The 23,886-nt window shown below is 43.5% G+C and overlaps 1 protein-coding gene across 2 annotated transcripts in view; it reads left to right on the forward strand.

Moving 5' to 3' along the window:
• Nwd1 (NACHT and WD repeat domain containing 1) overlaps positions 1-23,886 on the forward strand; it is a 140,301-nt gene that overhangs the window by 37,104 nt on the left and 79,311 nt on the right. For both annotated transcript variants that reach the window (XM_012950531.2, XM_004665975.2), the window contains exons 5-8: positions 14,536-14,739; positions 15,196-15,355; positions 19,953-20,070; positions 20,878-21,036. In XM_012950531.2, the coding sequence (XP_012805985.2) occupies positions 14,536-14,739; positions 15,196-15,355; positions 19,953-20,070; positions 20,878-21,036 (641 nt within the window). The remainder of the gene's footprint in view (positions 1-14,535; positions 14,740-15,195; positions 15,356-19,952; positions 20,071-20,877; positions 21,037-23,886) is intronic.

Genomic DNA, 23,886 nt, shown 5'->3' on the forward strand with positions numbered 1-23,886 from the left:
GTCACTGCCTTGGATCATTTATATACTGCATTTAATATGACATAGGACATTCATTCTTAAGGCAGAACATTGATTATGACATATAATGACTTGTTTCTTACATCAAATGGTCAATCTGGGGGTAGACTCTAGCAGACAGCTTCCTTGCTAATGAGGATTTATCTGTGGTAATGTTCATTCTTAGAGTATGTTAGTTAGAGACATACATTTGAAAGAATATAAAGAGATGGATTTTAAGACACACAAAAATATGATTTTCCAAAAAGAGGTCAATGAGAATGGACTTTCTATCATGAGGTGAAACTATTTTCCTTATAAGCTAACAAATTCCAGCAAACTTTCTGATATAGTACATAAAACGTATAAAATATCAAAGAATTACCTGTTTGGGGTGTGTTTCTTTAGACTCAAGGTCCAGTATAAAAGGTAGCCCAAATAGTTAAAAAGTAGTTCAATATCAACTTGTACTGTTAAGTCAGAAGGCTACCACTTAAGATATTCCTACCTCATCCAAAACTCCTGTGCAGGAAGAAATTATGTATTAAAATAAAGATGAAGCCCCGCCCCAACACTTGTGCAAAATCACTTGTCCGTTATAAGAATATCCTCAACAACAACAAAAATCTTTTATACAATCAGAGGCATCAAAGCTAGACAGATGCAAGAACCCCAGCCTGCTGAGGTGGACGGTAACTGGGATGAAACTGTTCCACTGGCGCGCTGGGAGCTGCGCTACTCAGAAAGGGAGGGTGAGGAGGGGCTGGCCGGCCCGCAACGTTCTGCGCTGTGTGCTGTGTGCTCCTTCACGCCAGGCCAGTTTGGTTCCCTGGATCTGGTGCAAATGTCAACAAAAACAAAACCAAATACAAATCTAAAAGACAGCTAAGCGGGTGATGGTAACTGCGTGAGTACCTTTTTCTGCACCTGTGATTTGCCACAGCTCTGGCACCGTCAGGACGTGTACAAAGATTACCTGCCTCATTTTTGAAGATGAAGATTTCTTTCATGGTGGCAGAAGTCCATGCAAGATTTGGAAACAGCGATACAAGATACTGTAAACATAACAGAGCATACATAAAACAGAAGGAAATCTAAATTTACAAGTGGGTAAAAATGAAACAAAACAGAGGGCAGCTTCGTACAAAGTTCTCCCTCCTGCGCCAAGTGATTTCCTATCTTTTTTGATTACAAATATAATCCTGAGCTGAAAAACTGGGATTTGGGGGAGAGCCATCTTGGCATACAAAATCTCCAAAGGATGCTTACTGTTTGCTTTTCTCTAGTGAAACTCAACTGGCAAACCTTGGAGGTGCTTGGTGGCCGCGGAAGCTCCTGTGCGCCTGCTGGTGGGTGGTGGAGCGCCTGGCTACGCTGGAGCGCAGGGCAGCGGACCGAGGCAGCCCTGGGAAGGGGACACGGGAGCTCAAGTAGGTCGATTAAGCCAGCGAGGAGTCTCTTTCCCACAAAGAATCTCTGACAATGCTGAAGAAAGTGATTGCAGTTTTTATGCAATCAAATGATAGGCATGGCCTTTATATTCTTTCCCCAACTCTTCCACAATTTTTTTATATCATCTTCTAGAAAATCAGTGCTCCTTAAAACAACAGCTTCTTTAAATTTAAATGTTTCTCCTAGTTCAGAAGCATTTCCTGGGAAAATTCCAAATATTCCAGAAATGGATAAGGATAGCCACCATAAGCAAGTTCTCTCCCGAGTTCCGTTTCTGAACGAAGAGCTCCAACCCCCAGAGCGTGTGGCACTCGTTGAGCTCCGCTGTCTGCTTAGCCCCAGCCTGCTCCCCGCGCCGCCGCCTCGCGCTCAGGCCGCTGGGTCTCGGGCGGGGCCGCCGCCAGCCCGCGGGAGCTTCGCGGAGCCTGAGCCCCGGCACTGAGCGCGCAGCCCCGCGCCGCAACCCGGGAAGCATCAGGCACGCAGGCCGCTCCCGGGCGCCACCGACCCGGTCGTAGGGGTGCGGAGGAGCCGGGCCTGTTTAAATGGGTTATCTCATCTTTATTTAATTTTGGTAGGTCATATAAATCTAGGAAATCACCCATTTCTTTCAGATTTTCAAACTTACTGGAGCATGTGTTATTAAAGTGTGTTCTTATGATTTTCTGAATTTCATTGATACCTGTTGCAATGGTGCCTTTTTCATCTCTAATTTTATTAATTTGTGTCTCTTCTCTTTTTCTTTTGGTCAGATTTGATAAGGGTTTATCAATCCATCTTATTTACTCTTTGAAAGAACCAACTCTTTGTTTCATTCATTTTTTTCTTCATTTTTTTAAATTAAATTTACCGACACAGAGAGAAAGACAGATAGAGGAAGAGAGAGAGAATGGGCGCGCCAGGGCTTCCAGCCTCTCTGCAAACGAACTCCAGACGTGTGTGCCCCTTGTGCATCTGGCTAACGTGGGACCTGGGGAATCGAGCCTTGAACCGGGGTCCTTAGGCTTCACAGGCAAGCGCTTAACCGCTAAGCCATCTCTCCAGCCCTTTTTCTTCATTTTTTGAGGTAGGGTTTCACTGTAGCTCAGGTTGACCTGGAATTCACTATGTAGTCTCAGGGTGGCTTCGAATTTGTGGCAATCTTCCTACCTCTGCCTCCAGAATGCTGGGATTAAAGGCACATGCCACCATGCCCAGCCTCATTGATTCTTTGTATTATGTTTTTGGTTTGTATTTCATTAATTTCTGTTCTAATCTTTATATTTCCTCCTGTCTACTGATTTTCAGTGTGCCTTGTTCTTCTTTTTCCAAGTCCTTGAGGTGAAGCATTTAAGTTGTTTACCTGTGACCTTTCTAATTTCTTAATATAGGCACATAAACTTATAAATTTTCCTCTTAGGACTGCCTTCATTGTGTTCCAAAGGTTTTGGTATGTTGTGTTATCATTTTCATTTGATTCTATGAATTTTTTTATTTCTTTTTTTATTTCTTCAATGACCCATACTTCATTCAGTAGTTTACTGTTTAGTTTCCATGATTTGTGTACACTCTATAGTTTTTCTTGCTGTTAATTTGTAGTTTAATCCCACTGTGATCAGATAGAGTACAGGGAATTATTTCAATTTTCTGTATTTGTTAAGGTTTGCTTTGTGTCCTAATATATGGTATATTTTAGACAATGTCCATGTGCTGCTGAAAAGAACATGTATTCTGCAGCATTTGGATGGGATGTTCTGTGGATATCTGTTAGGTCCATTTGTTCTATCTCATCATTTAATCCAGATATTTCTGTTTATTTTCTGCTGAGATGCCTTGTCAATTGATGAGAATGGGGTATAAAAGTCACCCACTACAAATGTGCTTGGTGTTATCTGTGACCTTAAGTCTAATAGTGCTTTTTTGATGAAATTGGGAGCACCCATGTTATGTGCATATATGTTTAGAATTATTCCCTTAATCTATGTAAAAATGACCTTATTCCATCATTATTGATCAATTATCTATCTATCTATCTATGTATCCCCTCTCTCTCTCTCTCTCTCTCTCTCTCTCTCTCTCTCTCTCTCTCTCTCTATATATATATATATATATATATATATATATATATATATATATATATATATAAAATCTGTCTATCTGCCTATCATCTATTACCTGTCAGTAATCAATAATTATTATATATTCATCAATTATCTACCTATCACCTGTCAGTCATCTATCAATTATCTGCCAATCAACCATCTATCTATCATCTATCTCCATCTATCATCTATGTTTGTATGTATCTTTCATGTATCTGTCTTGTTGTTCTACTTATCTGTATGTCTATCATCTATATGTGTCTATTTACCTGTCTTACATATCATTCTACATATCTGTTTCTCACCTGCCTTTCTATTTATCTATCATACCTGTTATCTATTGATCTGTCTATCTATCTATCTATCTATCTATCTATCTATCTATCTATCTGGTGTCTATAGCTATCAATATATTATCTGTTTATATGTATCTCATTTATCTGTCTTCTTTGTTATTCTATTTATACCTATCATCTCTATATGTGTATCTTTCTTATCTATCCTTCTATACATCTGTCTGTAATCTCTCTTCCTAGTTATCTATGTATCTCTCATGTCTGCTATTTATCTACCATCTACCTATCCATCTGCACACTTATACATAAACTTACATGTATATCATGTTCCCCAAGCCACTTGAGAATTCACAGATGCTATTTCCTTTTGTTCTTAAATACTTAGGAAAAGGACTTTCTGAATGCCAAATAGCCACATCACAATCATAAAATTCAATAGTTTTTAAAAGATCAAAAAATTAACACAAGTACAATAATACATAATGCATACTTAATAATAAAGATTTCCCCATAGTCCCATAATGTCCTTTTTATACAATTCCTCTTGGTTTTATTAGTTACTTTCTTTTTCTTCTTAATTTTTATTTATTTATTTGACAGAGAAGTGGGGGGAGAGAATGGGCGTGCCAGGGCCTCCAGACACTGCAAACGAACTCCAGACGTGTGTGCTCCCTTGTGCATCTGGCTAACTGGGGTCCTAGGGAATTGAACCTGAGTCCTTTGCCTTTGTAGGAAAACACCTTAGCTGCTATATCATCCCTCCAGCTCCCCCCCTTTATATTTGTTTTTTTGAGGTAGGGTCTCACTCTAGCCTAGGGTAATCTTGAATTCACTATAGTCTCAGGCTGGCCTTGAACTCACAGTGATCCTCCTACCTCTTCTCCTGAGTATTGAGATAAAGGGTGTGTGCCACCATCCAGGTTAATGTTTTTGTCTTTATATTCTTATTTACTTATTTGAAAGGAGAGAGAAGAGAAAGAGAGGGAGAAAATGGGTGCATCAAGGCCTCTTGCCACTGCAAACAAACTCCAGATACATGTGCAACTTTGGGTATCTGGCTGTACATGAATACTGGGGAATTGAATCCAGGCTGTCAGGTTTTATAAGCATGCACCTTTAGTCTCTCAGCCATCTCTCCAGCCAACTTGGATTCTTCTTCTTCATGTGTATGCGTGTGGTGCATGTGTGTAAATGTGTATGTATGTGCGCATGTGTGTGTGAGCCAGAGGTTGATATCAAATGTCTTCCTCAATTGCTCTCCACCTTTGGGGGGGCATTTGTGTGTGTGTGTGTGTGTGTGTGTGTGTGTGTGTGTAAGGATGTGCATGTATAGAGAACAGAGGTTTGCATTAGGTATGTTTCTCAGTTTCTCTGTAGATTTTATAATTTTTATAAAATTTTTATTTGTTTGTTAGAGAGAGAGAGGCAAATAGAGAAAGAGTGAGAGAATGGGCGCACCAGGACCTCCAGCCACTGCAAATGAACTCCAGATGCATGTGCCATCTTGTGCATATGGTTTACATGGGACCTGGGTAATTGAGCCTGGGTCCTTTGGCTTTGCAGGCAGGTACCTTACTGATAAGCCATTTCTCCAGCCCTCTCCCTAAATTTTAAAACATATTTTTATTTATTTGTTTTTAAGGAAAGAGAGAGAACCAGGGCCTATAGCTGCTATACAAGAACTCCAGATGCACGATCCCCCTTGTGCATCTGGCTTTTACATGGGTAATCAAATCCTGGTTGCTAAGCTTTGCAGGCAAATGCCTTAACTGTTGAGCCATCTTTTCAGTCCTAGATTTTGTGTGTGTGTGTGGTGTGTGTGTGTGTGTGTGTGTGTTTTCTTGTGCTGTGGTGCCTGTGTGGAGATCAGGGGTTAACTTGGCAGTTATGTTTTTCACCTTCCACCTTGTTTGAGATCCTGACTCAAACAAGGTGGAAGGTGAAAAACATAACTGGGATGACAGGTACAAGCTGTCATGACTGGCTTTTATCTGGATTCTATGGACCTGCACTCAGGTCCTCATGCTTGAACAGCAAGCATTTTACCCCCTGAGCCATCTCTTCAGTCCCTTGTATTAGATATTCTCTGATATTCAGTGTGGTGGTTTGATCCAGGTGTCTCCCATAAACTTAAGTGTTCTGAATGTTAGATTCCCAACTGATGGAGATTTGGGAATTAATGCCTCCTGAAGGCAGTGTACTGTTGGAGGCAGGCTTATAGCTGTTACAGCCAGTTTCCCTATGCCAGTGTTTGTCACACTTTCCTATTGCTGTTGTCCACTTGATGTTGGCAAGGGGGTGATATCCACCTTCTGCTCATGCTATCATTTTCCCCTGCCATCCTGGAGCTTCCCCTTGAGTCTGTAAGCCAAAGTAAACCATTTTTCCCACAAGCTGCTCTTATTGGGTTATTTCTGTCAGCAATGCGAACCTGACTGCAACAGTAACATTGGTACCAAAGAGCGGGATTGTTGCTAGACAACTGACTGTGGTTTTGGCCTTTTGGAGTTGATTTTCAAGAGGAATGTGGAAGGATTTGAAACCTTGGCCTAAGAGATGCCTTGCAGTGCTGTAAGTACAGCTCCATGGGCTATTCTGGTCAGAGCTGAAAGACATGAATGCAATAAGAAGTATGGATTGTGAGGTTTGGCTTGTGAAGGTGAGAAAGAGCTTTGTCTGGACTGGGCTAGAAGCAGTTTGTGTGACAGGCTTGCTGTTATGCCTCTGTGTACTGAGAAGTTGTGCAGGGTTGCACTGCATAGAAAGTGAGGTGTGAGCAGAGGGATATGGGACAGAAATGAAATCTTTGGGCTAAAACTTCTGCCTGTTCAGCTGCAATTATATGAGAGATTACAACCTTTGAGATTGGGCCAGCTGACCTGCACTGGGGCAACAGGAAGAATGTAGACTCTTTTGAAGGGGCCTGAGTGTTCAAGGAGTGTCCTGTTCTTCAAAGTCTGCTTCATTCCCCACTGGATTAACAAATTGGCACCCTACCTGGTGTTATGGAGTATAAGAAATGCAGGGAAAAGAGTATCATTGAGTTTGCAGTGCGGTCCTGTGTTTTGGAAATAGCCATGGGCAGTGTGGAGCAGGTTTTGCTGGTTGCCTGTATGGAGACCCCACGGAGCCATGAGGATGAACTGTGGGTTGCAGTGGAGACCCAGTGGAGATTCCGGGACCATAATATGGCTGCGAAGGAGAACTGCCCACCCTGGATAAAGTTTTCCAGGACTGTGAGTAGCCTAGCTGGAGGGTTGGAACTGGAACTCCAGAGACTTGTTGCTGGTTGGAATTATTGGATTTAGAGATTTGTCACTACCTCAAGTTATTGGACTTGAAGCTACAGAGTTTGATGTTTGCCCTGTTTAAATCTTATATTGGTTGAATATTTCTTTGCTATGCCCAATGCCATTTTTGCAGTGTGTTTGTTTATTCTGTACCATTATGGGTGGGTTTTGGGTTTTTTTTTTTGCATTATGTATCAGTTAAAAAAAACTTGGATTATGGGGATATTTGAATATTGTTGGGATTGCTAAAAACTCTGGAGACTTTTGTTTGTTTGTTTGTTTGTTTTGAGGTAGGGTCTCACTCTAGCCCAGGCTGACCTGGAATTCACTATGTAGTCTCAGGGAGGCCTCGAACTCATGGTGATCCTCCTACCTCTGCTTCCCGAGTGCTGGGATTAAAGGTGTGCATCACCATGCCCGGCTCTTTTTTTTTTTCGATCTAGAGACTTTTAAAGTGGATGAATGCATTGCATTTTATATCATGTGTGGTTATCAGTTTACGGGGGCCAGGGGCGGAATGTGGTGGTTTGATTCAGGTGTCCCCCATAAACTTAAGTGTTCTGTATGCTAGGTTCCCAGCTAATAGAGATTTGAGACTAATGTCCCCTGGAAGCAGTGTATTGTTGGAGGCAGGCTTATGGGTGTTAGCTAGTTTCCTCTTGCCAGTTTTCAGCACACTCTCCACTGCTGTTGTCTGCCTGATGTTGGCGAGGGGGTGATACCTACCCTCTGCTCACGTCGTCATTTTCTCTGCCATCATGGAGCGTCCCCTTGAATCTATAAGCCAAAATAAACTGTTCTTACCCACAAGCTGCTCTTGGTCGGGTGATTTTTGCCAGCAATGCAAACCTGACTGCAACATTCAGTGTGAGAGAGGATGTATTCAGGTTCTTTGCAAATACTATACTGTTTCACAGAAGAGCTTCAGTGTCCAAAGACTTTGGTCCTGGAAGGATGTCCCATGGGTATCAAGGCATGGCTGTGTTTTTCACTATTCTACTGTTTTGGAAGCTGGAAGCCTGAGATCAAGATGCGTTTGTCATATTTTGCTGTGGGCCTTTTCCTACTTCATAGCTGACCTTTTGTTTTGTTTTGTTTTGTTTTGTTTTGTTTTTTGTTTTTCCAGGTAGGGTCTCCCTCTAGCCCAGGCTGACCTGGAATTCACTATGTAGTCTCAGGTAGCCTTGAACTACAGCGATCCTCCTACCTCTGCCTTCCGAGTGCTGGGATTAAAGGTGTGTGCCACCACGCCTGGCGCTTGTTGCTTTTGGTGTTTGTGTTTTGTGGTGCTGGTTGTGGTGGTGTCTCTCTGGACCCATGAAAGGAGCCAGCTTCTTCTGCCATGGATGGAACTTCTCCTGGATCTATCAGTCTGAAATAAATCATCTTCCTCCCATATGCTGTGTCTGGTTGGAAGTTCATCCTAGCAACATGGAGCTGACTATTGACTACAGCCGACAAGTAGAGGCAGGGACTGTGCTCTACATCACACAGGACAGAGGGTGGCCCACTCAGAGAATTACACATATGCTTGTGTATAGTTCTACATGATACACAACATATGTCATATGGTATATAATTACATATTAATTTATCAACAATGGCATTTTAATATTAGCACAATACTATAATACAAACAGTATGACAAATATAGCACATTAATAATTAGCATATTAATGTCATCAACATTTATGTCATGGATATATTAATAATATATTATTATTAACATTATTTTGGTGATATGTTACTAATACAAAATATAATTAACATACCTATATTATTATTTAAAAACATTTTCTTTATGAGAGAGAGAGAAAAAAGTTAGAGAGAGGGAGAGAAAGCAGCAGATAGAGAAAGAATGGATGCACCAGGGCCTCTAGCCACTGCAAACAAACTCTAGATGTATGCACCACTTTGAGCATCTGGCCTTATGTGGGTACTGGGGAGTAGAACCTGGGTCCTTAGGCTTTGCAGGCAAGTTCCTTAACCATTGGGCAATCTCTCCAGCCCTCTATTATTAATGTATAATGCATTTTAGAATCCATATCTGGCATGGATTTATATATACTATATGGAAAATACATAATACTATGTACACTAAATATATGTCTCATCTATATCTAACATCTCTAGCCTTTTTTGTGTTAAAATTTTTAGCTTGTACATGTACACATGCATACACTCATCTGTGGCAAGGGTGTGCTTGCCTGTGGTGGCTGGAGCAGAACATGGGTATTTTGCTACATCACCTTTTTGTCCAATTTTTTTAAAGTTTACAAGTTTGTTTTTTTTTTTTTAGGTTATAGACAGAACTTAAGTGAAGGAAGACAGAGCTCATAGCCAAGAGGGGCCTATTTATTCCTCTTTTTAAATTATTTTTATTTGCAAGCAGAGAGTGAGTGGGGTGGGGCGGGAGAGAAAGGGAGAGAATGGGTGTGCCAGGGCCTCCAGGCTTCACGAACGAGCTCTAGATGCATGTGCCATCCTGTGCATCTGGTTCTATGTGAGTACTGAGGAAATGAACCTGGGGTGTTAGGCTTTGCAGGCAAGTGCCTTAACTGCTGAGCCATGTCTCTGGCTCCCACCCATTCTTATTTGAGCCCAAGTATCTTACTAACCCTGAGGTTTGCCGTTTTTCATGAGCTCTGCTGACTCTTAGGTATCTGCTCCCCATGGGGCTGGCATTCTTGACAGCTGTGTCCACACTCAGTTGCTGTGTGGGTCCTGGGATCAAACTCAAGTCGTCACTGAGACCCTCATTCTTGCAGGAAGTGTTTTTAATGTTGAGCCATCTCTTCGGCTCCTTTTTGTGTTTTTTTTTTTTTTTTTTTGTGTGTGTGTGTAGCCTAGACTGGACTGCTGACACTTGCTATGTAGGTGAGGATGACTTTGGACTCCTGATCTTCCTGTTTTCACCCACCACTTCTTCCACAATGGTTCTTAAGCCTTGGAGGGTATGATAGAGATGTTTATTTTATTATTTTTAATTTATATTTATTTATTTATTAGAGAGAGAGAAAGAATGGGCATGCCAGGCCCTCCAGCTGCTGCAGATGAACTCCAGATACATGCGCCACCTTGTGCATCTGGCTTATTTGGGTGCTGGGGAGTCAAGCCTTGGTCCTTTGGCCTTGCAGGCAAGTGCCTTAACTGCTAAGCCAGGTGTTTCTTTTAGTGCTGAACACTCCACTTCTCAGCACTTTCGCAAGTTTTGAGTCACTCAGTGTTACCACCATGTGAAACCGAAAGTGAGAGTAGCATTAACATATGGGCACAAGCTGTATTTAGAGGGCAGCTCGGCAACTATAATATATCCATTTATCCAGCCAACAGTAGTAGTTTCCTCGCTAGGGCTTATAACTTCCCCAGACAGAGGCCTTTTATCATTTCACCAGGCAGGAAATCCCCCTCATGGAGAGGGCCTCCAGTCCAATCAGAGAGCAGTTGGTGTCCCCCATAACAGACATGCTGCCATTGCACCAGTTGGTACATTTGGCCTGGCTGGCCAGCGGTGAAGCTTGCAGGGTCCACTGCTGGTTAAGACTATTGATGTCTTTTCTCTCTCAATAGACTGCATAGGTCTTTCCAGTATCCTGAGAGGTAGACAATATGGAGGATGCTTACTGCTCAGCTCCAGCTTGATTTACTGACCTGCAGCCCAAGCATGTGGAATGTGCAGCAATAGGGTCTTATTGTGTAGTTCTGATGAGCAACCCCTGACAATAACCTGTTCTGGGGTCATTAGTACCTCCCTGGCTAACAACTCTTTGGAAGGAATCTCATTCCTGGCACTGAAATTTTTCTAATAATCTATGGCTGGAAAGTATCTTGTGCAGACGGATAATGTGCCCAATGCCATAGATTTGGGCTGGAGAGATGGCTTAGCGGTTAAGATGCTTGCCTGTGAAGCCTAAGAACTTCTGTTCCAGTCCTCCAGATCCCACATAATCAGATGGAAGCGAGGCAAGCATGCAATGCCACATATGTCCACAAGGAGGTGCACGTGTCTGGAGTTCGTTCACAGAGGCTGAAAAGCCCTGGCGTGCCCATTCTCTCTCTCTCTTCTCAAAAAACAAATAAGCAAGCAAAAAAAAAAAAAAAAAAAAAAAACCAAACAGGAGTTAGGTTATCTTTCCAGCCCCAAAACCTCTCATTTTTAACATGTATCTTTTTTTTTTCTTTGCCAGGGCCTCTAACCACTGCAAACAAACTCCAGACACGTGTACCACCATGTGCATCTGGCTTACTTGGGTTCTGAGGAATTGAACCTGGGTCCTTAGGCTTCAAAGGCAAGCACTTTAACCACCAAGCCTTCTATCCAACCCTGACATGGATCTTATTAGGGAGCAAAGCTAATTCAATCCTAAATTTTGATTAACTCACCTCACAACCCTTCCTCGCCTCTGTCCTTTCTCCTTAGACCATTTTCCCCCGGTATTCTGCTCTTCTGCTTACATATCTACTATGCCCCCCCTTAAGCCTGCCATTTAAGCCATTCTCTCTCTTCCCTTTCTCAAAGCCCCTATTTAGCTTCCTGGCCTCTACTACTGACTTTTATTCCAACTCACATATCTAAACATTTGAAGCTAGAATCACATTTTCTTTGCAGCAGAATAAAACTTCATTGTGTAAATATACCACATCGTCATTATCCTTTCATCACTTGAAGGGCATTGAGGCTGGTTCCATTTCCTAGCTATTGTGAACAGAGCAGCAGTAAACAGGCATGTGCAAGTATCTCTGCAATAATGAGTAGAGTCCTTAGGGTATATGCCAAGGAGTGGTATAATAGATCATATGGGAACCTATTTTTAACTGTCTCAGGAAACTCCATACTGATTTCCACAATGGTTGTACTGTTAACCCAGAATTCTCAAGAATAAAGGCCACCAGCCACAAATTATGGCCAAATTGAAGCAAGCTTTTAATTGTGCACAATAAAGCTGGTCTGGCAGCTGCCTCCCTAAGGCAGGGATGTAGGGAGTCATTTTCTCAGGCTCCTTTTATAGGGTAGAACCATAAAAATCACAGGATCGGGGGTTTTTGGACGCAAGCAAGCATGATAGCAGAAGCAAACCAGCTGTTACAGTTAAACTACTTCCCAGAACGTTATAAATACACAATCCTGGGAACAGTAACCAGGGAACAGTTTGTGGCCTCAACTCAGACATAGAAACTGAGAGAAACAGAAACTTAACTTTTACTCATTATATCGAAATGGCTCTTGCTGTTAAAATAGAGTCAGGTTGGCTCTTCAGTACTAGTTTACATTCCCACCAATAATGGAGAAAGGCTCTTTACCCCAAACATCCTCACCAGTCATTTGATTTCTTGATGATTGCCATTCTGAAAGGAGATGGAATCTCAAAAAGAAATTTTTTTGAGGTAGGATTTCACTTTAGCCCAGGCTGACCTAGAATTCACTATGTAGTCTCAGGCTGGCCTTGAACTCATAGTGATTCTCCTACCTCTACCTCCCAAGTGCTGGGATTAAAAAACACATGTCACTATGCCTGGCTCAAAGTAGATTTAATTTGCATTTCCTTGATGGCTAAAGATGTAGAACATGTTTTTAGATGTTTGTTGGCCAATTATATTTCTTCTTTTGAGAACTCTCTATTCTGTTCTATATAAATTTTTGTGTAAAAGCAGAAAGAGGACTGTGGGTCATAGCTCTGTGGTAGAGTGCCTGCCTCAGTGAGGAGCTGAGGGGGAGAATTAGGAGTAGAGCCCTGCCTAGAATCCCCCAGTGAAGGGCTGGGGGTCTGGTTTGGTGATAGAGCTCCAACCTAGCAAGTATGAGGCCTTGGATTCCATCCCTAGTATGGAAATTAAATAAATAACAAATAAAGTCAACCATCAAGAGCTCCCTGTCTCTTTATATTGTGTGAAGACATAGCAGATGTCATCTATGAACCAGAATATGAACCAGAAAGTGGATTCTCAGTGGCGTTCTGTTGCCGTCTTGGCCTTGGACTTCTTGACCTCCACAATGGTAGTTAAAGTTTGTTTAGGCCAGGAAGTCTACCATATTTTTGCTGAAATTTCATGAAAAAAATAAGAAAGGTATGGCTATGATTGGATGTGGTTTGAATGTATCTGTCAAGGGTTCATAGTTTAGCAATTTAATCCCTATTGTGAGGGATTAAGAGGATGGGACTTTAATCCAATTAGGCTTTTAGATTGGTCTTTAGGATTTGGACCAGGTAATATCGCCAGGATAGGGCTCTATGTTTGTATTCTGGTGGCTGTATAAAAAGAGAGAGAGGGCTAGAGAAATGACTCAGTCATTAAAGGCACTTGCTTACAAAACCTGCCTGTCTGGGATTCATTTCTCCAGTACCCACGTAAAGCCAGGTGCACAAAATATTTCATTTATTTCTTTTGAAGGAGACAGAGAGAGAGAATGGATGTGCTTGGGCTTCTAGTCGCTGCAAATGAACTCCAGATGCATGCTCCACTTTGTGCATCTGGGTTTACAGGGGTTCTGGGGAATTGAACCTAGGTCATTAGGCTTTGCATGCAAGTGCCTAACTGCTGAGCCATCTCCAGCCCCAAATGATTTTTTTTTTTTCTGTGTTCCTTTCTCTGCTATTCTGAGGTGACCTCCACTGGATTGTCCCCTATTGCTGATGAAATTTTTGGCAAGTTTTGAAATTTTTCCAGTCTGGTACTTATAGTGCTGTGCTTGGCTCCCAGTGTTAAAACTTTAATTGCTCGCTGTATTTAATGACACCCCTATCTCTAGTCCTGCCCTTTTTCAGGGCAGGAAACAGGAAGCAGGGCAGGGTAGACCTAGGGTGCAGTTGAGTTTACTGGTCTTGGTTTGCAGCAACCCTCCTGCTTTTGCCTCTTGAGTGCTGAAATTACATGTGTTTGCCACCATACTCTGCTTCATGTTTTGCTTTTTCTATTCTTTCTTTCTTTTTGTTTGCTTGTTTGTTGTTGTTGTTGTTGATCGAGGTAGAATCTTGCTCTAGCTCAGGCTGATCTGGAATTCTGAGTGCTGGGGTTAAAGGCATGTGCCATCATGCCTGGCAATTTTTTGCTTTTTCATTTTTATCTTTTGAGACGAGTCTCACATAACAGTCTAGGCTGGTCTTTAACTCACTTCATAGCCCAGGCTGACCTTGAACTCTCAGCAGCCTTCTTGACTAAGACTCCAGAATGCCATGATGACAGGTATGCAGTGCCATATCCGGCTGAAGGCACCCAAAAGTTTGGGAGTGAGTGGCCCATGATTGTACAGGGATGTCAGCAGTTGTCTTGCTGGTGAAGTCATGGGGTCCTGGCACCCAGCGAGTGCTATTAAACACCGATTTTGACTCTTAAACTCGCTGCCCTGGGCAGGTGGTACCTACCAGCAACCTCCCAGCCTGGTCACAGGTATATTCCAAAACGCCCTGCCTTCTCTTGCAGGTATGGCCTTTCGGAGGCGGAGCTGAAGGACGTGTTGTCCTTGGATGATGAGGTCCTGCAGGCTGTGTACCAGGACTGGACTCCGCCCAGCAAGGAGCTGCTGCGCTTCCCGCCCCTGCGGTGGGTGCGGCTCCGGAGGGACCTGGGCAGCTGCCTGGTCAGGCGGCCAGGAGACGGCTGCACACTTCTGGCCATTGCCCACAGGTAGGTTCTGTGGTTGGTGGAGAGGACACTGGCTGGGTGGGACTTCAAGAACAGGGGCTCACCAACCAAGTCATATTTATTTATTTGTTTAGGTTTTTTGAGGTAGGGTTCTGCTCTAGCCCAGGCTGACCTGGATTTCACTATGTAGTCTCAGGCTGGCCTCAAACGCACAGTGATCTCCTGCTTCATCCTCCAGAGTGCTGGAATTAAAGGCATGTGCCACCACTCCTGGCCCAACTCTTATTTATTAACTTATTTTATTATCTTTGTTTTAAGGCAGAGTCTCAGTCTAGGGCAAGCTGAGCTAGAACTTACTCTGTAGCTTACGGTGGTCAAATTCATGGCAATCTTCCTACTCCAGTGTTGAGATTATTGGCATGAACTATGTCCCTAGTCCCTTATTGGAGGATTTTAAGCAGGTCCCCGGGTCTGACAGCCTGTGTCCTTTCTTTGTAGGCAACTGGCTGAGGTGATCTGTGTGCGTTACTTGGCTGGATCAGAGAGAGCAAAGAGGCATGGTGTCTTGGCTGACTTCTTCTCTGGAGCCTGGAGCCAAGGCACCAAGAAGCTCATCACTCTGCCACTCGTGGGGAAGCCCCTGAACTTGGATCGCAAGGTGAGGCCCGCATATCCGCACTGCTGTGGTTTTTTCCCCTTTTCCCTTTTTCCCATTCAGATCACCTCCTGACACCCCTCTGTTCCCTTTTCCCTCAGCCCCCAAGCGTAACTAGGGGTGTGAGGGGTAGTAGATATGAAGGACACATGCCCTTAACTTTTCAAAGGGGAAAGAAATCACATCTAGAAATGGGAGAACTGACCCCCTGCATTGCAGAGTTTAAATTTCTTCCCTTTGATTCTCCATGGAAGTCTGATAGCTCCCCACTCACAACGTGAGGTCTGTCTACTTTATGCACAGATTTTACGTTCTCACACACAGCCAAGGCAGGCTAAAACAATTGAAAGCAAAAATTTATCTTCACTGGACATGCAAACTATTTTCTTCCTCCCTCCTCCTTTCATTCCTCCCTCCCTTGCCCCCTCCTCCCCTCCCTTCTTTTCTTTCTTCCTTTTACTGGTTTTTGGCACCTGTGTATATGTGAGTGAGGTATGTGTGCCTGGGGATGTGTTCATATGCATGTGGGTCACATGTTCGTGCATGTGTGTATGTATGAGTGTGTGCATGTGGAGGCTAGAGGTTGACGTCCAGTCTCTTCCTCGATCACATTCCTCTTTATGTATTGAGGCAGGGTCTGTCATTCCAACCTACAGCTCTCTGGTTCTGCTAGTTTAGCTAGCCAAAGTGTCCTGGGGATCCATTGTCTCTGCCTCTGGAGTGCTTGAGTTGCAAGGGTGTGCCCACAGTGCCTGGCATTTATGCAGATGCTGGGGATCTAAACTCGGGCCCTCATACTTGTGTGGCAAGTACTTTACTTACTAAGCCATTGCCCCAGCCTTCTTAGTGTTTTGAAACAGGGTCTCCAAGTCATATAGCCAAGAATGACTTTGAACACCTGCTCCCCCTGCCTCCATCAGCTGAGTCCTGGGGTTATAGGCTTGTACTACTGTGGTGATTTAATTAAGGTGTCCCCCATAAGCTAAGGTGTTCTTAATACTAGATCCCCAGCTGATGGCAATTTGAGAATGGAAGCCTCCTGGAGGCAGTGCATTCTTGGGCACAGGCTTATGGATATTATAACCAGCTTCCTCTTGCCAGTGTTCGGCGCACTCTCCTGTTGCTGTTGTCCACCTGATGTTGGCCAGGAGATGATATCCACACTCTGCTCATGTTATCATTTTCCCCTGCCATCATAGAACTTTCCTTGAATCTGTAAGCCCAAATAAACCCTTTTTTCCTACAAACTGCTCTTGGTTGGGTGCTTTTTGCCAGCAATGTGAACTTGGCTTCAACAACTCCCATGCCCAGATAGAAATTTATTTAAAAACAGTTCTTGGGATAGAGAAATGCTCAGTCTGTAAAGTACTTGCAAACATAAGGACCTGAGTTAAAGCCTCAGCATTTCTGTTAAAAAACAAAAAACAGCCAGGGGTGGTAGTGCACACCTTTAATCCCAGCACTCAGGAGGCAGAGGTAAGAGGATCGCTGTGAGCTCAAGGCCACCCTGACACTACATAGTGAATTCCAGGTCAGCCTGGGCTAGAGTGAGACTCTACCTGGAAAAAAACAAAAAGTAAAACAAGACAAAAACAAACAAACAAACAACAACAACAACAACAAAATAAACCAGGTGTGGTGGCACATGCATTTAATCCCAGCACTTGGGAAGCAGATGTAGAAGGCTTTCTTTGAGTTCAAACCAGCCTGAAACTACATAGTGAATTCCTGGTCAGCCTGGGATAGAGGGAGTCCCTATCTTGGAAAAACCAAGATAAATAAATAAACAAACAGGCATGGTTGTATGGACCTGGGAAGGGGGAGACTAGGGAATCCTGGGGTTTTTTCAGCCAGCCAGTCTAGCCCAATTGGTGAGCTTCCAGTTCTGTGAGAGACCTTATCTCAAAGGAGGTGAATACTGCTTCTAAGGAACAATATGTCAGGTTGTCCTCTGGCCTTCACACACATGAGTACCCAGTACAAATATGCACATGTACACAGAATAAATAAAAATAAAAGTAGGGCTGGAGATATGATTGCTAATGGTTAGGGCACTTGCCTACAAAACCTAAGGACCCACGTTCACTTCCCCAGGACCCACATAAAGCCAGATGCACAAGGTGGCACATGCGTCTGGAATTCAGTTATAGTGGCTAGAGGCCCTGGCAGGCCCATTCTGTCTCTTTCTCTCTCAAATAAGTAAGAAAACAGATAAAATATTTAAAAATAAAAGTAAATACAGTTCTTTAGTGTGCATATAATTTTTAAAAACATTTTATTATTTATTTGTTTATTTGAGAGAGAAAGAGGCAGAGAGAGAGAGAGAATTGGCAGGCTAGAACTTCCAGCCACTGCAAACGAATTCCAGATGTGTGCATCACCTTGTGCATCTGGCTTATGTGGGTCCTGGGGAACTGAACCTGGGTCCTTTGGCTTTGCAGCAAGTGCCTTAACTGCTAAGCCGTCTCTCCAGCCCCTCCCCCCCTTTTTTTTGCTTTTTGAGGTAGAGTATTGCTCTAGCCCAGGCTGACCTAGAATTCACTATGTAGTCTCAGGGTGGCCTTGAGCTCCTCATTCCTCTGCCTCCTGAGTGCTGGGATTAAAGGCATGTGCTACTGGCCCAGCCAGCATACATGTAATTTTACCATGTATTTAAAGAGGAAAAGTTTGCATGCTAATGAGATGGATGTGCTCATTTATTTTTACATAAATGATTAAATCTTAGGGCCTGAGAGATGGCTCAGTGGGCAAAGTGCCTGCTATGTGAACATGAGGACCTGAGTTTGATCCTCAGAATCCACGAAAACACCAGGCATGGCAACACATGCCTGTGAATCTAGCAAAGAGGAGATGGAGGCAGAAAGATCCTTGGGGCTTGCTGGCTACTACTCTAGCCAAATCAGTGAGCTCTAGTTTCATTAAGAGACCCTGTCTCGAAGAAAAAGGTGGAGCAACTAAGGAAGACATCTGATATTGACTTCTGGCATCCATGTGCATCTGCACACATGTACTAGTATGGATACACACATGAATATCTACACACGCATATATATGTGTAAAACATGCAGCAAGCAAAAATAATGAAGAAATAAGTTTTTAAAAATGTATTTTATTTTTATTTATTTATCTGAGAGAGAAAGAGGCAGATAGAGAGAGATAATGGGCATGCCAAGCCTCCAGCCACTGTAAACTAACTCTAGTCACATGTGCCACCATGTGGATCTGGCTTATATGGGTACTGGGGAATCAAACCTGGGTCCTTAGGCTTCACAGGCAAGTGCCTTAACTGTAAAGCCGCTAAACCATCTCTCTAGCCCAGGACTAAGTTTTCATGTTTGTTTGTTTTTGTTTTTCAAGGTAGGGTCTCACTGTAACCCAAGATGGCCTGGAATTCACTATGTAGTATCAGGCTGGCCTCAAACTTACTGTGATCCTCCCACCTTGGCCTCCTGAACTCTGGGATCAAAGGCATGCACCACCATGCCAGACAGAACTAAATATATATATATATAATTTGTTTATTTATTTGAGAGAGAGAAAGAAAGAATATGGGCATACCAGAGAATCCAGCCACTGCAAATGAACTCCAGATGCATGCACCTGGTTGTGCATCTGGCTTATGTGCGTCCTGGGGAAACGAACTGTGGTCCTTTAGCTTTGCAGGCAAATGTCTTAACTGCTAAGCCATGTCTCCAGCCTGAGCACTAAGTTTTTAAAAAATATATTTTTTAAATTTTATTTACTTATTTGAGAGAGGGAGAGAAATAGAGGCAGATATATAGAGAATAGGTGCACCAGGGCTTCCAGCCATTGCAAATGAACTCCAGATGCATGTGCCACCTTGTGCATCTGGCTTATGTGGGTATTGGGGAATTGAAACTGGGTCCTTAGGCTTCACAGGCAAATGCCTTAACTGCTAAGCCATGTCTCCAGCCCTTTTTTTCTTTTTTTAAAAAAATATTTTTATTAGCTGGGCACGGTGGTGGAAGCCTTTAATCCCAGCATTTGGGAGGCAGAAGTAGGAGGATCCCTGTGAGTTTGAGGCCAACCTAGGAATACAGAGTAAGTTCCAGATCAGCCAGGGATAGAGTGAGACCTTATCTCAAAAAAGAAGAAAAAGGTAAGACCCTACCTCAAAAAAAAAGAAAAAATATTTTTATTATTTGCAAACAGAGAAAGGTGGGGTAGGGAGGAGAAAAAGGGCCCACTAGGGTCTCTTTGCAAATGAACTCCAGATGCATGTGCCACTTTGTACATGTGGCTATGTGGTTTTACATGAGTACTGGAGAATTGAACCCAGGCCATCAGGCTTTATGCTGGAACCACAAGTGCTCACCACTGTGGCATTGTTCTGACATATTGTGTCAGGCAGATTCCTAACTCACCTTTTGAGTCCAAGTTCTACTATCCCACCCCAGGAAAGCTTCCAATTCATCCTTGGACTCCTCAAGTCCCCAGGTCCCTTCCTCAGGTTCAGTGAAGGTCAGTGAATGTCTGTGGCATATCTGCCATTGTGTACCTGTCCCCTCCATCACCATGTGGTGCCCGCCTGTGCTTGTGGGGTGGATGAATGAGCTCCAGCTGGTACTGTTCCCCTCAGGTGGCCCCACAGCCGCTGTGGTTCTCAGACACCATTGCCAACCTGCGTAAGCTGAAGGAACTTCCCTTCCACCTGCTGCACGCGGGCCGCCTGGAGGAGCTGAAGCAGGAGGTGTTGGGTAAGGGCTCCAGAGGGCCCCAGAGGCCCTGCTGCGTTCCTGCCTCCCAGAGCCTTACCTGGCCTAGTAGTTCTTTCTTCCATCTGTGGCAGTCGTTCTCAAGAAGGGTGATTCTGCACCCCAGGGGCCTTGCACTCTATCTGTAGCAGTTTTTGGGTGGTCACCCACTCCTTACCAGAGCCAGCAGTAGTGAATGGGTTCAGGAGGAACTGTAAGGAATTGCAGGAACTTTGGGAGGGAACTCCAGAGGCATCCTAGGAGCAGAGGCCTGGGACACTGCTCGACTTTCTGTGATGCATAGGGCATCCTATTGCTCAGGGATCTCTGCCCTTATGTTGATGCTGCAGAGGGGGAGGAGCTGCTTAGCATGAGAGAGACTACTCTGTCTGCTTTTCCAAACATCCATCCATCCATCCATTCCATCCATCCACTGTCCACCCCTCATCCATTCATCCACCCACTCACTCACTTACCCACTCATCTGCCTATCTGTTAACTTATCTTTCCATTTACCCATCCATCCTTGTGTTTTTCAAAGAGAGAACATTCTGTCCCTAGGTGACACTTGGCAATGCCTAGAGACGTTTCTAATTGTCATTCTTGGGAGTAGAGTTGCCGGTGGCATTTGGTCCTGGAGGCCCAGGTTGTTCTGTACCTTGTAGTGCACAGTTCAGTGTCCACCCCAGAGAACTGGTTAATGCTGAGCTTGAGAACCCCTGGAGGAAATGGAGAGGTCATTTTCTGCCTCTCAGAATGAGCTAGAAGGAAGCAAGCACTTCCCACATCCTCACTCCCTCTCCTCTACAGGGAACATGAGCTGGATCTCCTGTCGGGGTGTTTCTGGGGGCATTGAGGACCTGCTGGATGACTTTGACATGTGTGCCCCTCATGTGAATTCCCCTGAGGTTGGCCTAGTCCAAGAAGCCCTCCAGCTGTGCCGCCCTGCTGTGGAACTCCGAGGCATGGGTGAGTCTTTTGGCCTGGACAGGAGGGTATGCGTTATACAGATTTCCAGAAACTTCCAGAAGTCCATTCCCTTCACTGAGATTCAATTTGAGTTTTTAAAAAATATTTTATTTATTTACTTGAGAAATGGGAGAAGAGAAAAAGAGAGAGAGAGAGAGGGAGGGAGAATATGAGCATGCCAGGGCCTTTAGGCACTCACTCCAAACGAACTCCAGATGCATGCATGACCCATGTGCATCTGCCTTACATGAGCCCTTAGACTTCACAGGCAAGTGCCTTAACCACTAAGTCATCTCTCCAGCCCTCAAATTGATTTTTCTTTTTTTTTCTCTCTCTCTTGCTTTTTTTTTTTTTTTCCAGGTAGGGTCTCACTCTAGCCCATGCTGACCTGGAATTAACTATGTAATCTCAGGGTGGCCTGGGACTCACAGCGATCCACCTACCTCTGCCTCCCAAGTGCTGGGATTAAAGGCGTGCACCAACAATACCCTGCCTGATTTTTCATTTATCAATCCATTCATCAATCATGTATTATTTTTCTACCTGTCCATCCACCAATCCACCCACCCACTTCTCTCTCTGTATCTGTGTACTCATCTTTATGTACTTCATCTATTCCATTCATTATTTGTCAGACCTTTCCTGTCTGATCTTGTGATCTTTCTTCAGTGTCAACCTATAGAAATTTGAAAGAAACCTGGAAGATTTTGAAGCAAAACTATGCAAACAATGGTTCCCTTCCTTCTGTACTGTTACTTTTCTCTAGAAAGGCCTGAATAAGAGCTATTTTGGGGGGTGAGAGGGAGAGGGAATTAAGTTCATACTTAAATAACAAGAGAGAAAAACAAGTTCTCACAGATTTTTTTTTATTGATGAAATTCAACAACTGAGAATAATCATAAAGGCAGTTGTGGTGCATAAACCTGTCATCCCAGTATTTGTGTTGATGCAGCAGATTCATTATAAATTTAAGGTCAGCCTAGGTTACATAGTAAATTTCAGGGTAATCTGAACTACAATGATATCTTGTCTCAAATACTACACACACACACACACACACACACACACACACACACACACACAGCAAACATAGATAGATAGATAGATAGATAGATAGATAGATAGATAGATAGATAGATAGATAGATAGATAGATGGAGCTGGGGAGAGGGCTCAGTGGATAAAGCACTTGTCATGTAATAATAAGAACAAGTTTGGATTCCCAGCCCCCACATAAATTTCAGGTGGTCATGATGGCTGTCAGTAATCTCAGAACTTGGGAGGCAGAGACAGGGAAACCCTGGGGCAAGCTGGCTAACCAAATTAGCTGAATTGACATGCTCTGGCCTAGTAAATAAGGTGGACAGTAATCCAGTGATTGAAGGAGACAGTGTCAACCTTTTACCTCCACACACACCAAAAGAAAAGATGGACTTACAAGATTATTCTTTCTCTTTTCCCTCTCTCTGAAAAAAAAAAAACAACAACATATTCATTTATTTATTTGCAAGTAAAGAGACAGAAAGAGAATGGGTGCACCAGGGCCTCTTGCTGCTGCGAGCAAATTCCAGATGCATGTGCTATCTGGTACATATGCTATATGTAGGTACTAATGAATCAAACCTGTGTTTTTAGGCTTTGTAGGCAAGCACCCTAACTACTGGGATATCTCTCTAACCCCTCCTCTCTGTTTCTGAGGTAGCTCAGACTGACCTCAAAATCATGATCCTACTGCTTCAGCCTCCCAAATGTTGAAATTACAGGCATGAACTTAGTGCATTGAACTGGGTCTGACCCTCAGGTCAGTTTTCCACCCCTTCTCTAGGGCTTGAAGAATCTCTCAGAAACTTCCTTTGATACTTAGGATTTAAAAAAATTTATTTGTCTGGGCATGGTGGCACATGCCTTTAATCACAGCACTTGGGAGGCAGAAGTAGGAGCATCCTCATGATTTTGAGGCCACCCTGAGACTACACAGTGAATTCCAGGGGTCAGCCTGAGCTAGAGCAAGACCCTACCTCAAAATCTAAGAAAAAAGTTATTTGTGTGTGTGCATGTTTGTGCATGAGTGTGTGTTCCAGGGCGTGCGTTTGGAGGTCAGAGGACTACTTTTGGGTTGGTCCTTGCCTGTCCACTTCATTTGTTGCACTCTGGATTCTTGTTCTGCTGTTCTATGCTGGGCTGGTCTTGAGTTTCTGGGAAATTCTTCTGTCTTTGCCCCCATCTCACCATCAGCTTTAGGTTGCTGGGATTATAGAAGCCTGCTACTGTCTTAATTTTAATTTAATTAATTTATTTATGAGAAACAGGGAGAGAGAGAGAGAGAGAGAGAGAGAGAGAGAGAGAGAGAGAGAGGGGGGAATAATGAAAGAAAGAAAGAAAATGAGCACACTAGGGCCTCTAGCCACTGCAAATGAACTCCAGACACATGTGCCACCTTGGGCATCTGGCTTTATGTGGGTACTGGGGGATCAAACATGGGTCCTTAGACTTCACAGGCAAGCACCTTAACCACTAAGTCATATCTCCAGCCCTATTTTTAACCTTTTTATTGACAACTTCCATAATTATAGACAATAACCATGATAATGTTCTCTCCTCCAAACTTCTGGATTTTTACATGGGGTCTAGGGATCAAGCTCAGGTGCTCAAGCTTGAGCAATGAATGCTTTTCCACTCTCCAGCCTAGAATGTTCTCTTTTTGTTTGAAAAATATGTATATATTGGTGCTGAGAATGGAGCCTGGCACTGGAGTCCTAGAGTCCTGACTCTGGGAGAAGTCCAGCTCACCTACCCAACCAAACAAACCAGAGATAAGTATTGGTAAATAAACCAGGTGTGGTGGTGCATA

The sequence above is a fragment of the Jaculus jaculus genome, chromosome 1 (assembly GCF_020740685.1).
Source record: "Jaculus jaculus isolate mJacJac1 chromosome 1, mJacJac1.mat.Y.cur, whole genome shotgun sequence".
Taxonomy (NCBI): Eukaryota; Metazoa; Chordata; class Mammalia; order Rodentia; family Dipodidae; genus Jaculus; species Jaculus jaculus.